The 17487-nt window shown below is 38.4% G+C and overlaps 1 protein-coding gene across 3 annotated transcripts in view; it reads left to right on the top strand.

Moving 5' to 3' along the window:
• MIPOL1 (mirror-image polydactyly 1) overlaps positions 1-17487 on the top strand; it is a 188313-nt gene that overhangs the window by 126580 nt on the left and 44246 nt on the right. For all 3 annotated transcript variants that reach the window (XM_014249747.2, XM_088057511.1, XM_088057512.1), the window contains exon 11: positions 9964-10058. In XM_014249747.2, the coding sequence (XP_014105222.1) occupies positions 9964-10058 (95 nt within the window). The remainder of the gene's footprint in view (positions 1-9963; positions 10059-17487) is intronic.

Here is a 17487-nt window from a genome sequence, read left to right on the forward strand (position 1 = left end):
GAAATTTCATGTGTAGTGCAATCATCTTCATGGTATGAAGTCAGGCCTCTCAGAGTTGAGGGAAACATGCCTACTATTAAAGTAAATCAGAGACGGTTTTTAATCCTTTGTTTTAAGCTTATATTTGGTAACCTGATATGTCATAAAGGTGTGTATCTGTTTCCCAGTCCAGTTACCTATGGAGCCATGAGGGGGTACATGGTTACACCATGTACAAAGCAGTATCTTTTATTTTACCTTTTAATGACAAGTTTATCTGTATTGCTGATGTTTTTCCATTGTTTCCAAATTGATCTTTAGATGAGAAAAAAAGTATGTGATGTCACCAAGGCCAAACCTGAATTACAGAACATGAAGTAATGTTTTCTTTCCACAAGTCCACAGCTGTAAGCAGTATTTAATCTGAGAAGTAAAGAAATTAACTTACATGTGTGATTTTCATATAGATTGTAAAGCCATGGCTGCTGTGCAGAAATCACTGTCATGAATGGGTTTTTCTTTCTCTATTATAGTACTCTTGATTGCTTTCTTTTTATGTTCTTTTCACAGTGTACATTGTGATTTAGTAGTGAATCAAGTATCTACCTACCTGTGTATGGAGTCCTATCTATTTGCTCTTTAAAGCACCCCAAGCTTGTGTTCTTAATAAAATCCCTCCTACTAAAAGGTCAGGGTCTCTGCACATGGCATCACTTATGTGCAAAGCCCAGTCCAGCTATGAGCGTGTATTTTGGAGCTGTCATCCTCAGAAGTTTTCAAGGGCCTTTTTGTCACTACAGTTGTATCTTACCTAAAATAAGACTTGCAGTATCATTAGGTGGTTGTCCATATGCACAGTGGGAATGTATGATGGTATCTCTGGGGTTTTTACCTGTGTATGCAAATGAATGGAAGCTGTAAATGAAATCTTGACCCTGGGAAGTCAATTGCAGTTTTGACTCACAAGGGCAGAATTCCAAATGAATTGTCGTCACTCCCTAAATCATTCTTTAAAATAAAATGGTTCCATGTATTAGTCTCACAATTTTACCACATGCCTTGGATTTTCCTTTGAATAGGTAAGTTTTCCTGCAATTTTCAGTATATCAGTGTACTGCTTGGAAGAAGTATAGCATATTACAGAATAATACTGAAACTTATCGTGAGCATTTCATACAGATACTTTCTTACATAATGTGATAATTGATGATTTATAGAATCATAGGTTGGAAGGGACCTTAAAGGTTGTCTAATTCCAATCCATCTGCTTTGAGCAGAGACACCTTTCTCTAGAGCAGGTTGATCAGAGCTCCATCCAGCCTGGCTTTGAACAGCTCCAGGGATGGGCCCACTTCCCTGGGCAAATCTGCCTGTAATATGTGCTTGTAAAAGAGTGAACTGCTTGTTAAATACTGCTGGTACAGTGAGCTGCTTCCCAATGTGGTGTGACCACATAGTACAAGAATAAGGCATCACGTCTCAGGCATAATTATATTGTTTGCTTTTATTGTAATAAAATTAACCAGATATATTCCTAGTCTCGGCAAAATTGCTATTATATTCTTTAATTTTCTTTCTCAGAGCAGTAAAAAGCTATTTGTTGATTTATTTTTATTTTTTTTCCTAATTGCACAATCTGTGTATTATTTGTTGTGACCTGTTGCTGTCATCCCAGTCAAAACAGGCTCTCTTAGAAATGGACAGCCATGCAAGCAATGTTCATCTGGTATGATAATGTATTCTCACTGGGGAATTTGTTGTGATGGAGACAAGAGACTGAATGTCAGATAGTGACATCTTTCACAAATCTCCTGAAAAAATCCTTAAAATATAAATTACAGATAACATAAAGGCTGAATTGAGGAAGGTGGCATAAGATAGATATGAAGCACACTTGTTGAAAATGGCAATTCCATTTTGGAGTAAAAAAAAGATTATGGGGTTAAAATTTTTAAATCCAGTAAGAGAAAACATTAATATATTCTTTGTAAAGTAAAATAAAATTATACAGGTTAAAAGGTCACACTTGGTGCTCTCACATCATATATGTGAAAGCCTTATTTCAGCTCCCTTATCCAAGTTTGACACTCTCAAACATTCTGATGGCTGAATTCTGGAGTTCATTTCCTTTTCCATGATGTCCCTGTTTGGATCTGCTTTTCACATACTTAGTCATTTAATAAAAAAATATTTTTGTCAGTCACAGAGAGAGAAGACAGACAATGACAGTCACCAGAAACATGGGTAATTCACGACTTTGGAGCAGGGAAGCATTCTCACTGGGAGGAGTCCACCAGGCTGCCCAGAGTGGGTTAATGGAAGGAGCTGGGACTCAGCATTAGGTTTCTGCATTCAAAACTAATAACCTAATCACATGGCTGGGGAGGAGTTCTCTCCTCTCTCAGAAATCCTGTCTGACATTCCTCAGAAATACTTCCATCTAAACCAGTGTATCTTCACAATGCAGTGAGATAATACTTTTTATTAAAAAAAAAGTTTCATTACAGATATTTAATTGGACCTACATTAATATTAGATCGTAGAGTAAAATATTATGATTAATTGTTTCATCCTGCTGCAAACTCATAAAGGTCATGTTTGCTGTTGAGATACCTTTCCTTTGTGCCCAAAGGGTATGTCAACCCGGGTGTGGTTGTGGCAGAGGGTTGGTGAGGGCTGCAACTTAAAGGCTGTTAGAGTTCCCACAATTGCCACCCTTACCCTGAAATTCGCACGCACAAATAACCCTCAGCTGGGTTCTTCATTGTATTCTTTGTTGCTGAACTGATCCTCCACAGCAGTGCAGATCCATCAGGGATCAGTAATACAGTTGCTCCAAGACAGGATTAGAAAAACTATTGCTGTTAGAAAATTGTGTGTTGAGAAACAACCTTGCATGAATTTTTAATAATTTCAGTTACTCAAGTTATTCCAAACTTTCCCAGCTCATTTTATCTCCCAGAAGTTTTATTTGGTGAATATTGAAACTTATATTTTAAACTTCAAAAATAAAACATTTAATTTTTACATTTTAAATTTGGACTTGTTAATTTCATGATGTGTCAATATTTTCTAACAACTACTATAGTAAAATCTAATTTTTCCTTTTAAGTTTTAAAATCATCAAGGCCAACTGATACTTAAATGCAAGTTGAAACAATTTATCTAATTTTCTAGGTCAATGTGTCCCCATTGGTATTGTAATGAAACAATTTGACACTTCAGCACTGTGATTAAAAAAAAAAAAAAAAGAATTCTTATTGTGTTATTAGAGTGCTAGCCATTTTCAGTCCTCTCATGTTAGCTGGAGTCTTTTTCTTGACCCTGAAAACCTCTGATCCCCTAATTAATGAGACAAGTGCTTATATTCTTTTCTAGATCAAAGCGTCACCTACTTCCATTGTTGGTGAAACAGTTTGATATGTTGACACTTTGATATAGAAAATAAGATGAGCTGTTGTAATCTGCACTAAGTAGCAGCTGCTAATGTAAAAATAACAGAACGGTTAGAGGTTGGATCTCATGTGTCACAACATGACCTGCTCTATCAGGCAGTATGTATTTCTCTTACTGACGTGATGTGTAAAATGTAAAAGCATTAAAAATAGTGTAAGATTAAAATATTTCTTCAGTTGTTTATTTTTTTTTTCCAGACTTGGGGTTTTTTGCATGTTCATTCTAATTCAGAAAGAAAGAAACCTTTATTTGCCTTCCCAATATCCTGCTGCTCTGAGAAGACACCTGAGTTTTTCCTATGCAGCTAGCCTGCTAATATCAGCAGAAACATACTTCTTCCTCACGAGAAATGGGAGCAATTCTCTGTTGTCTGTTTGAGGCTAGATTCCATTTCAGATTCCAGATAATGTAGGACCTAGAGCAGAAAGACATCTTACTGCCTTTTTCCCTCTTTTCCCCTTTGCAGCTCTACCAAATGTAAATGACTGAGACCACAAATTGTGGAAATTACCTTGAAGACTTCTCAGATTTCTCACCCAACCTTCTTCTAATCCACAGAAATGTCCTGTGTCAGTAGAAAGCAAGATGTTGGTAGTGACTATTACTGTGTGAAGGAATACTCGTGCATTAACATCTCAGTCAAGCCAAGGGAAATTGCACTGGGTAGACAGGGTGCCCGTTCTAATTGAGTCAGTTATCATTTCTATACAAATAAATTACAAATAGGTTGTCCACAAGAAGGGTACTTATTAAGCAAGGAAGTTAGGTCTTAGAAAACAGAAGATAATAGAGACAAGTGAAAATTGCTTGAAGTTAAGCTAAATCTGCCCTTGGAAAGAAAGTTGAAACAAGCAATAGTGTACCAACTGCAATAAGAAGAAGGAAAGAGGAAATACGCCACTGATCTGAGAATGGCATGGATATCAGGGATAATTCTGGATTAGGTCTGAAAGAGTGTGATTTTAATTTTTGTTTCTTTCAGCACTGGGCAATGAAGATGTGAGGACAAGGGTTAAGAAAAGTGAATGTATTCAAATGGAGTATGTGGTAGATGTTCAATAAATTATTGTGCTTGCATTGGGTTAATGGATGGTTGCCATCCCCAGTTCTGAAAGAGCTGGTACCTGAAATTTCAAGAATTATAGTAAAGTGTTTTAATAAATCTTATGAGGCTGTGTGCAGTGTAATATGACAGGGAATTAGCAGGGACAACATCTATATTTAGAAGGGCAAAAAATGTAATTTTGACAACTGTAGACCAGTTAGTCCTTATTGTGAGGCTTCAAAGTAAATTTGGAAGGAAAATGTTTTTAAAGCATGGATCCATCAAGAGTGAAATTGAAGTACAGTTTTCACACAAGAATGATCATGCAAGAATTCTTCTTTGATATGATAACTGGTTAGTTAGACAAGGAAACTTTTTTAACATAACCTGACACATAAGCTTATAGGTTGTGCCATATGGAAAATTATTAATTACACTGGGGAATGTGTATATTGTTACTTTACAAGCAGGCACAAGCTTAATGTGGGAAATGCTGCTTGCTGTTAGCTGGGTTCACCCAGAGTCTCTTGTTTGGAAGAATGGGCACGTTTAGCTCATGTCTGTCTTCAAAATGTCATGTACCCATGAAGGAGATGAAGGATTAGTCAAAGGCAATAAGGAACTAGTTAGCAGGAAGGCAGCAGCAAACAGCTTTGAAGGAAGAAATGTTAAGGTCCAAGGATTTCACTAGTGGAATTTCTCTCCAATTTCTTACCAGTTGGTGCTGAACCAGTTTTCTTTAATGCTGTCATTGAGAACCTTTGGCATGAAGAGCAGCAGTGTAGCAACAAAATTCCTTGATGATACGGGGTGGGAGTTGTTAATAAGACGTGGAGATATTATTAATACAAAGTAGGTTCAAGCTGTCTTGCAGGAAGATTGGGATGGCCTCAAGTACTGGGAAAACAAAAGCAATGGGGTAGGATTTTGGTGCCAAGTGTAAGGTATTATCCTTTCAGGATGAATAAGTTTCCACTGTCAACTGGGTAATACCAGTGTGCTGGAGAACAGGCTGGAGGGTGATTGTGAGCAAAAAGAATGCAAGAATGTGTCAGGTAGGAGGTTTCCACTGGCATTAGTAAGAGTACTGAGGAGAGATGTGTTTAAATTGATCAGGGTAATGAGGAGCCTGCTTAGTCAGAGGTAACAGAAAAAGTTGTTTGTTTAGCCTATCTCAGAAAGGAAAAATAAATGCTTATTATAGATACAGATATATAGATACATATGTTGAGGAATATATATGCTGTCTATAAATGCATGAGACAATAAATCAATTGAAAATAAAACTATGAAAATATATTAGCCAAGTTAATTGGATTTTTTTTCCTTTCGTTGAATATTGAAAAGTCTTACAAAAGCCATCTCTCACACAAAGGTGAGGTTCCAAAGAGAACCTGACAGCATAGGATGCTGTGTGTTCTTACCTCTTTCAATCTAGATTACAGTTGAGGGTGCCCATGTTTGCCCTAGAGGAATTAGGAAAAGATAAAAACTGGTTTTACCCTCTGTTTTCCTTTGCTTAAGCCTTGTATTTTTCCAAACTCTGTGGTAAGAAAACACATAACATTGTTCCTTTAAATGTTTTGATGCAAAAGCAACAGCAAAAAGATCAGTACTGAGATTTTCTGTAGTTGAGATCAGCTATTTTAAGTTTGATAGGTAGCAATTACATTTTATATTTAATTGGAAAATTCAAATCTTCACCAAATAACTGCTAAAATGCAAAATGAGAAAGTAAAGAAACGAGAATTCTCCTTTGCAGGAAGGCGGATAGGGGGCCAGAGGATGGGAAAGGATCTATGCAAATTAAACCAAATATGAAAGTGTAGGAATTTCTGGACAAAGAAAAAAAATTAAATCTTCATAAATATTTTTCACAGTATCTGAGTGATCAGAATAGCCTTTCAGGGTTAAACAGGAATCTTGCTGAGTGTGACACCTGTACCAAAAGGTGACCAAGCTCAACTCTAAATTGACCTTTCTAAGGGAAACCACCACCAGAGGAACCTGAGTGTAATTCTTCTTCTTGCGTCTTCTTTACCCTACCTTCCAAAACAATTTAATCAAAACAAATCAATTTCTGTGAAAAGTTCTGATTTCCACAGCTTGACATTTTCCAGAAGAACAATATTTTGTTAAAAAGTTCTCAAGCAGCTATTGTTATTACTAGAGGTGAGCTCATGCAGGATTTTTGCCATGTGCACTATGGATGGATTTCAATATACATTTAGGAGTCTTCCAAATTCTTTATAGTAGAGCAGATGCCATTGTTTTAGTTAGCAATTTAACTTGGTGATGGGCACTGTTTTGCTTTCCTTCTTCTAGTGAAGGAAGGCATCTCTGCCTTGGGAGGATATTGGTCTCATTTATTTGTGTTTACCACCCTTCAGGCCTGTGAAACAATGGGTCATTTTGTTACATGGCTGCATGCTGTGCACAGAGACTCTTGTACTTGGATTTTTGTTGGTCTCGTGAAGCTTCCTAGTATCAACTCCACTAGAAGTTACTAAGGAGACTAACAAATGTCTATTTTTCTTCCCTTCACTTGTAGCTCTTGGGTTTGTTGGGTTTTTTTTAAATCCAAATAACTTGATTCTGCTGTTATTTTTATTGGTACAAACCCAGATGCAAACCCAGTCCAATCAGTGCCATTTTTTCTGCTGAAAAACTGACATAAATAAAAGTCTTAAGACTCTAGTGCCTCTGACTCTTGTCCTGAAAGGCAAGTGGAACATTAGGTGTATTTTTTATGATAGTTCTCCAAAGAGACTAGCCGTTAATCTCTCTGAGTAGGTGTGTCAGCTGCAAACATTTCCTTCCAGTCTACCATTTCAATCACACTTCACAGTACACTGAAAATTGGCAAGGACGTTAATTACTGGCCTCTAGAACAAACCACCTACTTTGATTCAAGCGTGTTTTCCAATTTTTAAGAATGTTGTTTCACCTACAGAACAGTATAATTACAGAAAATAGCTTGGTTTGGCTAACATCTTGTGTTCTGTGAGTTCTGCTTGCAAGGCAGCAAGCTACACCAGGCAAGAGGCTCACCTGCAGAGGATTTTAACCTCTTGCTGACAGAAGTTAGGGCTTGCCAGCATCCAGTACATTGTTTTTGGTATCAGAAGCTCAAAACCACTGTCACTCAGATGTTAAACATTAACACTTTCTGCTTTTAAAGCAGAAGTTAAGCTACTTTCTTCCCATATAGTAAGAAAGTTTTTATTCACCAGGGAACTTCCTGTTAAAATTTTATGGATGTCTCTCACAGGAGTAATTACAGCAGTGGGGCCTGTACCTGGGCAGTGCAAAACCCTGGGTGCAACACGACCCACCGAGCAGCACGCTTCAGAGACTGCTTGTGTAGCTGCATTTGTGCAATGCAGTATTCAATAAAATTTGCCAGGAATCAGCCAAGTATCCAGGACATGATTAATCAACCAGCAGAATGAATTGCCCATAGATGACTGGGAGTTGACAGTAAACAGTAAAACACCTGCCTTGAGGACTTACAGTCTTAAGAGACAAACAGGAAACAGAAGCAAGTGGGAGCTCTGTTTTAGGAGAGAGATTTTGAGGCATACAGGCAGAGCTGTTCATGATTATACAGTGAGCTTGGCAGACTTAGAGGCTGAACTATGTGCATTTCCCTTCATGGGTTTGTAGCTCATATAACAGGTCTTTAATTTACCAAGAAACTTTTCCGCAACTGTGTCCCAAAGAGTTGGCAGAATCCACAGTTGGCATTTCTCACACATGTGCCTCTTGGTTAAGGGCTCTACAATTTGTACAATTAATAACTTACACCATGAATTAAAAACATTGGAAAACAGCCCAATGCTCAGGCTCATGTGTCAAGGAATTGCTGTGGAAGCCTGATCTTATTTGTTGTTACAACTATAAATCATCCGCTGATTTAAAAATAATTTATATGGTACCTGGGCCCTCAAGGCAGTCCTGCAGTGCTATTGAAATTGGACTTTTAAAATTAATGGTGATTAAGTTATAGACCCATATGAAATATGCATGAATACTTATTTCTCCCTGCCTCCTCTTTAACTGTAAGGCCTGTTGGGGCTGGCTACCTTCCTGACTTACAAGCCACATGCTGCAATTTCCATTACAGTCATGAGTCACACTCCCTTCAGAGTGAATCAAGGATGGGAGGGGGAGTATCCGGTGGGGTTCACAGATGGGAGATGACAGTGATTGCTTAGGGATTCCCTCACCCCTCTATAAACCAGATCCTGGGTGAGAATGCACACAGATCTCAGCATGTGCTGTCAGTGCCAGTCTCTGCAGTCCCTGCTGGCTCGTTGCCTGCCACTGCTCAGGGTTCTGGTTATCCAGCAGCTCTTCTGCTGCTAACATCAGCCAGGGGCTGCCACCATGGGAACTGCCCTTAACAGCCAGGGAGCCATGTGCAGACCAAAGTCATGTGTCAGTAATTCGTGGCCAAGGGACTTGCTTCACTGTCCATGTGTTGGTTACCAGTTTTGCAGTATGGCAACACATATATATCATATGAAATAAGTTTGCTGATAACCACTTGGCTGAACTGAAGGGTTCTAACCTTAGGTATTCAAAAAGCTTACTGTATACATGGGAGAAGCCATTCAAAACATAATTCTGCTAGGAAAAAAAAAAAGCAACAAAAAACTAGAAACAATTTCAGTGCAAGAAAAAGAGGGAATATTTCATAAGAATTAAATAGGCTGGGATAGTGCTCATTTCCTTCCTGGTAGCTGGTTTTAAATTCAGTATGCAAATAATGTTGATGACTGATGCTTTAGATGTTGCTAAGTGGTGCTTGCCCCAAGTCAAGGACTTTCAGTGTTTCCTGCATGGCCAGTGAGGAGGTACACAAAAAGCTGGGAGGGAGCCTGGTCAGGACAACTGGTCAAAGTGGCCAAAGGAATATTCTGTTTATACAACATCACACCCAGTATATAAAATGGGGGGGAGTTACCAGGAAAGGGTGTGATCACGGCTCAGGGACAGGCTTGGCATTAGTCAGCAGGTGGTGAACAGTTGTGCTGTGCATCACTTGTCTGTCTTGGGATTTATCTCCCTCTGTCCCTCTCCTTATTACGATTACTCCTATTATTATCATTATTATAATCTTTTACTTTGTTTCTATTATTTAACATTTAACTTATTGTTAAATGTTAAATAATAGAACTTGTTAGTTAATTGAACAAGTTAATTGAACTTGAGATTATTCTTATCTCAATCAACAAGTTTGATTTTCTTTTTGTTCCTGATTCTCCTCACCATGCCATCAGTGGGAAGAAGGGGAAGTGGCCAAGCACCTGCATGGTGCTTAGTTCCTAACTGTGGTTAAACCACAGCACTGAATTACATAACAGTATAACTCTATGTGTGCAATTGTAATGGTTGAAATGATTGCATGGATTGATATGTTTTCCAAAAAGTATGGATATCCTGAATAAACTGGTTATCGGTTGTTTATCATTTCACAGGCAGAACTGATAGCTTTGCAACAAGAAAAAGAAGCTGCTCTCCAACAGTGCAAAAAACTGGAAGAAGAAATCCAAACATTGCGTGTTTATTACAGGTAAAATGATTGATTCTAATATGAATGAGTGACTCATAGGGGAAATTTTCTGTACGATGTCTGACTGAGTGAGGAAATGGCCTTATCAAATAGGTATTTGTTGGGAAAAATGTGAATACATCAATGAATCAAAGCCTGCATTTCTGCTTTACTGCTCACCAACCATCTCTTTGAAATAGGAGTCCTTTTCTTATAGCCTGAATTTTGTATTAGTTTCTTTTAAGGGAAGTGAAAAGTTGACGATGGTTGATTTTCACACTAAAAGTCTGTACTGTGGCAATGTGATCACTTAAAAACATGTGGACAAAAGAACCACATTACATAAATGCTTGTTTCTTCCCTGATTGTTTGCACATACCTAACTTAGTCAATGTAGATTTTAAAATAATAAACTGTGTAATTCTAAAAGACTGTTTTCTTCTTCAACCCCAATACATTTACCTTTTATTTCCATATGCTCTGTACGTAGAATGAGAGAAATACCCATTCTCATTAATTTAGGTGGGCTGCACCAAACATTTGCATGGATCAGTGGGTTTTAGTCCCTAAGGAAAAGCTCTGTGTGGTCCAGTGAAGGAGTTAGGTTGTTTTATGGAGTGATGTTGGGTTACAGTTCTCATTTCATCCTGACCTCCTGTGTGAGAGGGGGTACAGAGCTGCCAGCAGGTTAAAGGCAGGAGAATTGGCATCAACACAGCAGAAAATTGTGAATCTGAAGGCTGAATGTCTGTGATGAGGGATGTGGGCTACAGAGGTAAATAATAAATATAGTGTGAATACTATACTCATTGGAAATAAAGAGAACTAGTTATGTCTAAAAAGCATTTGCAATAGCAGAACTGTGTATGTTTTCAGTGTTTCAGCATTCACAAGTGAAAAATACTCGGGTTTCTAGAGGTTTTTCAAGTTTCCCCTTCTCATTAAGTTTATTAAAGCCTTGGAGGGAAGTTTCAAAAACAACTTTTGTTCCTAAATCTCATAGGCATTTATTTAAAGCCTGTTAATAGTGAATAGAAACCCCAAGCAATTTGTGATTATTGGATTTAATGAATTTGGTCAGCATTTAGTGTGTGCACAAATTATGGTATGATTTACCAAGCTAAAAAGAATTTGTTATGGTGCCCTTATTGCTCATTTAAATGTTTATTTTTTGTAATAATTTGAAAAACTGAAATGTAATCTTTTAAAATTGATATTTCAGAGATTAAGAATTTGCTTGTGTTGGTCTATGCACACTGTAGGAGACTTTTCACTGATTTTTGAGTTATATTTTTGGCATAGCCTATCAAGTTTGCACTAACATACAATGTTTAACAAGTATAGTAGGCAGCAATGGCCACTTACTTGTGTAAATGCTTTAAATCCCAGAAATATTAACAATAATGACTTGCAGGAATCAGCACAAGAATGTACCATGTTATTAACTTATGGCTCTTAATTTGAACAGTCAGCATTTGCAAAATCTATCCATAAGGTGTGGAAATGCTCACCTGCTTATCCCCTGGGGCAAGAACTCATGTATCACTACTGATTTATACAAGTTGTAACATCTAAAGTAGAAGATTTTATCTCCTACCTACCTCACTGTTCCAGAGGCTCATGTCTCCCAAAGTGGACCCACAGAGTGACTGATGGAGGTTGGCAGGGACCTCTGGAGGTCATCTTGTCCAACCTGTGCTCAAGCAGGGCCACTGAGACCTGGTTGCCCAGGATCATGTCCAGAGCTCCCTGCCAACCTCAATCAATATTCAGTTTAAGTATGGAGATTCCACAACCTCTCTGTATGGAAACATTGCCATAGAGCATACAAAAATGTGACTTGAAAAGTCAGAGGCCACCTGGAGCTGAACCTGCAAGTGTTGTAAAAGGCAACAAGGACTCCTGTAAGTGCATAAGCAGCAACATTTGATGTCTCAGGCCTATCTTTTTACTTGATTATAAATTAATTACACCATTATGAGGATTATTATGAACTTAACATTTTGGTGTCTACAGCCCTTGCCATCCAACAGTGTGACAGTACTTTAAACACATGTCAAATGAGACAGAAAAGAATATATGTCACATGTGCATAAAGCTTTGGCGACTGTACCAAGCCAAGGGTGGGACGGCCACAGTAATTACGAATAACAAGGTAGACAGTGCATTTCCCAAGCCATCCCAAATGAATGAAATTTTTCACTCTGCTTTGTATGTGGAGGGGATGCATGTATAAATGTCTTCTGGGTCTTTTTATTTCCTCATAGGGTTTGCCATGCTAGTAGTCTAGAATTAGCGCCAAGAGTGTTTTTAGACAGACTGTTTTGAAATGAAGTGGAAGTTTGCTGCTTTGATCCAAGTGAGTTAGCTATATGATTTGCTGTTCAAGACTGTATTCCCTGGAGTTCTTCTCTTTTTTGGATTTCAGAATTCCTCAGCTAGCAAAATAGAGGCTTTCACACATGCTCCAGTCTTCATCTGAGCTGTAAAGCTGCAGTGTGACAATGCTGGGTGCACATTCCCTTCACCTGCTGTTCTCTCATGTCTTTGCCAGATTCTTACACTTTCTGTCTTAAGCCCCAGCATGACAGGGGCTTAAGAATTTTGGCTCATTTGGTGACTTCTCCTTTTGCTCATAGGTCTTCCCTGGCCTTACAAAAAGCATTTCTCCTGCTTTATTCTTTTTCTCCTTTTTTAACTGAGATTTCTATGAGTCGTGGTTTAAGGAATGGTACTCCCCAATTTAATGTTCCTGCTGAGACTCTCCAAACCACATCCCACTCACTCATTTGCCCCTTCTCCCTCCCACTTTCCCTGCAACAGGATGGAAAAGAGAATTGGAGGCACAGAAGATGAAGATCAGGAGTTGAGATAAGAATAATTTACTGGAAACAGCGATGAGACAAGAAAATGAACAGTAACAGCTACAATATTAATAACCAAAGTGTACAAGAGAGAGGGAGTGATTCACATGCACAGTTCTCACCACAGCTACACTATCCTGATGGGAAGGAGCCCCTTCTCCCCAGAAGAGACTCCCTTCTCCCCCCAGACTGGAAAATGTCATGAGGTGGTATAGACTATCCTCTGGGTCACTGCCATGTGCCCTCCTGGGTACTGCACAAACTAACCCTGTCCTGGCCAGAACCAGGACACTTCATCATCCTTTAACTTAGAAGAAGCAAATTTAAGAAAACAAAATCAAATAAACAAAGAGAATAGAACAAAATAAAACAAAAAACCCAACAACAGTAAAGGAAACCAAAAAAACTAGAGGCTCACATTAAAGCACACAAGGAATAACTGCTTCACTTGTACTTGTGCCTTAACACACAATAACATTTTAAGGATTTGGTCACAAAATAAATGACTGTGTGCATATATTAACTATTTGGATGCATACATGTGTAAACAATGGCATTAACATGTGCATTTTTGTACCAATCTGACTTTCACTAACATTAGTATAATCCAGGAAAAGTAAAGTATCATTTTATCATACAAAATCAGGGGAGAGATACTTAGGTCCAGAATATCTGTGTGTGTGAAGTAAGTACACGCAGATGTGCCTAAAGGAGGGAAACAAGTGGAGACCTTCAGGGAAAAAAAATAATCCCTTTTTATTTTCTCCAGAGAGAAGATTCTTTGTATCTAGAATACTGCAACCAGTTTTGGGTCCCCAGTAAAAGTAAGACATCTATAAATTGGAGCAAGCCTGACAGAGGGCAACCGGTTCAGTCAGGAAGCCGTAGCATTTGCAATGTAAAGAGAGACCAAGGGTACTGCCCTTGTACAGCCTGGGAAAGAAAAAATATTCCTTTGTTGGCTCCAGGGAGACCTAAAGGCAGCCTGACAGGGTCTGTGCAGGGGTTGTCAGGAAGGGCGTCCTCTTCACAGTGCTCCATGACAACAGGGTGAGAAACAACTGACTTGAATTGAAACAAGAGAGTTTCAGGCAGGTTACAAGGGAAAACTTTTTCACCACGGGGGCTGTCCATCATTGGAACAGGTTGCCAGAGAGGTTTTGCCATCTCCATCCTTGGATATTTCCTAACATGATAAAGTCATGAGCAATATGGTGTGATCTCATATTGGTATCACTTTGAGAAGAAGTTGGGTTGGACTGGAGACTGCCAGTGGTCACTTCCAACCTCATTATTCTACAATTCTCTGATCTGATAACTGCTGCTGTTTGAAGATGTTCATTTTTTTCCTCCAACTGTGAAAGAAGTCTGTGTTGTAAACCACACTTTTGGTAAAGTGAAAAGCCAATCCTAACTGAAACTGGAGCTTCATGGAAAGCTGGAATGGCCTAAACCAAAGTTAAAATGAGCTTTTGCAAATAGAATGAGGAAACATTTATTTCCCTCTGAATTTTGATTTTCTGAAAAACATATCCCAGAATAATTTCAGTCTTCTTTAAAAGGGACAGAGAAGTGAAATGGAATTAAAAAGGAGGAAAAATCTAATTCAGATACATAAGGAACAAGAAGCTGGCTACAAATAAACTTTGCCAAGTTCTGTGCTTCTGTTTGTTCTTCTTGTGTTGTCTCTGTGTCAAGTTTCAAAAAGAAAATTTTGTTTTCTGGATGCTAACTCAAAAATACATAGCAGAAATTTGCATAACAGTTAGGAATAGCTTACTAATATAATTGTTTCAACACAGTGCTCTTTAAGCTAGAGATTAATGCAAATAAGATCCTCAGTGACCAAAGAAGGCTATATCCAAATAACCAGTTTTGAAGTACATGGGAATGTTAATCCCACTACTTCTTTCTCACATACCTCTGTTGTTTGAACATCATCATGAGTTTTTTATTTGCATATTTTTCAGTTATGTGATCTGTCCAATTCTAAAATCAGGTTCCTTCTTCCCCTAGATTTCTATGCTGAATGTGACACCATATGGTATGGGATATGCCTGTGGTCAGCTGGAGTCTGCTGTTCCAGCTCTGTCCAACTTCTTGGGCACCCCCTGCCTGCTCACTGCTGGGGGGGTGTGAAAAGCAAAAAAGGGCTTGACTCTGTGTGAGCACTACTCAGGAATAACTGAAATATCCATGTGTTAGCAACACTTTTTTTCAACACAAATACAAAATTTAGCCCCATACCAGCTACCGTGAAGAAAATTAATTGCATCCCAGTCAAAAGCAGTATAATGTTGAAAAGTAATTGGAAACTGTAGGTTATGGTGAGCATAGGAGAAAAAGATGGTTTATTTTAAAGTTATGTGATGGTTCTCAACAACGAAATACAAGAATAACTTCAGTAAGGCTCCTTGTATTAATAAGTACAATTACCTGAAATAAGTATTTTTAGATTCAAACTTTCAGTTAATATGGGTAACTTCTATGCATGCAATGCTAGCAGCTTTCTTGCTCCCTAACCAGTTGTAGCACTTTTTAAGTTAAAAACTATTGAAGAGATTTAACAGAATTTAAATCTACAAGTTTCAATGCTTACAGTACTTCAGTTGGAATACTTGGAATTCATGTTTAAGTGGCACAAGCAAATGTTCTAAATAGCAGTTGGTTTTATGGAGGTCCATATATTTTTCCCACAACGTCTTTTGTAGAATGACATGGAAGTTCATTCTTTTAAAGACTGAGATCGATAGATGTGAAAGTAGGAAATCAAGAAGGTTCTTTATTATTTCCCCAAATGAAGGACTATTGGCACAGGGACAAACTCAATATTCATTTTAATTACAGAACTGAATCACCCTGTAACAAGAGAAATAGATGAAGAAAGATACTTTGTAAGCCATTACTTCTAGTCCCGGATAAAAAGACTTTTCTATATTTAAGTTTTGGATACAGTTGTGTGTGTTTAATTTACTTCCATTCTATAGTTTCATGACTGATGTTATGGAATATAATATTCAGATGGTGCCATTTCAACCATATTCCATGGGCTCTGTGTATGGATATAGAATGGTGTAATTCTTGCTGTCGGAATGTTGCTCTCATTCCAGTTTTAAGGGCTATTAAAAACTATAAATTATTTCTACTTAACAAGTCAATATTCATTTTCACAGCCACTGCAGTAGCAAGTCAGAATACAATAAATAGCCTAAATAGTCAGATTCCTGTACTCTGACTGACCCCTGCTCAAACATTTCAGCCTGTTTGTTCTGCCATCTCTTAGTCTCCTTCAGAGTTCTCTCACTCTAGATTTCCTTCAGGGGAACACAAAATGTAGCAGAAGATTGGGCTGCTCTAACATCCAGTTTCCCAGCCCAAATGAACTGGAACCCGTTTACAGTGGGATTAGTGAAGCTGCAACCACTAATGCAGAGTGGTGATCTCAGTCCTTCTTCTCAAGCAAAAGAGGACTACCTTGAGCACGTGTCCCAGCAGTTTACTTCAGAGAACTAACTGGTCTTTTCATACCTGTTGTTTTTTTTTAATCTCACTTTTTCAGTTATAGCCGTTGACTCATTTTCCTGCTCTTTTCATCCTCTCTGCTTGTTTCTGTTCTGGCAGTTGCTGTCATTGTTTCAGTGCTAGTTGCTTTAGACATAACATGGTGTAATTACAGTCATTTAGAAGAATGACCAAGTAATGGTATCCCTCTAAACCACACTGTTATTTTGGCAGTAAAGTTTTGGGGAAATCATGGAGAAGACAGCAGTTCTTTTAAGTATTCTCTGTCCTTGCAGCAGTGACTTCTGTTTTATAAAAGAGTTTCAGACACCTGACAATAAACATAAACCTTGAGCTAATTAAATTTCCTACTTACAAGCACAGAAAAGGTTCTTTTCTATACAAAAGAGAGGATTGGCTTGGATATGCAGTGGGAGACCATGTAATACGTGATTTGGAGGAACCTAACCTGCCCCAGTAAGATGCAGCCAAACATAGAGAAAGGAATGACGCTGTAAGGGAACACTAAGGTTTTTGTTTGTCTTCTGTTATAACAAAGAAAAAGGCAGGGACCATCTTTCTGTTTGTTTATTGAACTGAGTGTCAAAATTAGTAGAATATTGGGGTGGAGAAGCACTGCTGTCTTTAAATCAAATTGCTTAAAACCACATCTCTCAGCAACCCATGGAGGTTTCAGTGAATTTTTAGTCAATTTGTGGGGGTGAGGGGAGCCAACACCCTGATAATTTGGACCTGGGATTTGGAATCTATGTGTTCAGTCTTCTCCTCTGTTTTGTGCTTTCCAGTGGGGTGCTGCAGCCCCAAAGTGATGGGGATTTTAGGTCGGTCTTGGCAATCTCATAAGCGTTTTCCACTAGTAAGCACCTATGTCTCCCAATGGCTTCTTTTCTTTGTCACTTTATTGCTTGTGCAATCACAGCTCTTGTCAGTGTTACAGGAAATAAAAGTCCAAGGTTTGGAGGCTGTTTCTGAGCTGGATCAGACAGCCAAATGGGGGAAGACTGATCAGTGAGCTGCTTTGCACTGGAAAGCAGCTGCATGAAGTTTTACTGGTGCTACTGAGA

Source organism: Pseudopodoces humilis, chromosome 7 (assembly GCF_049639895.1).
Source record: "Pseudopodoces humilis isolate 2021_Gansu_Grassland_sample_001 chromosome 7, ASM4963989v1, whole genome shotgun sequence".
Taxonomy (NCBI): domain Eukaryota; kingdom Metazoa; phylum Chordata; class Aves; order Passeriformes; family Paridae; genus Pseudopodoces; species Pseudopodoces humilis.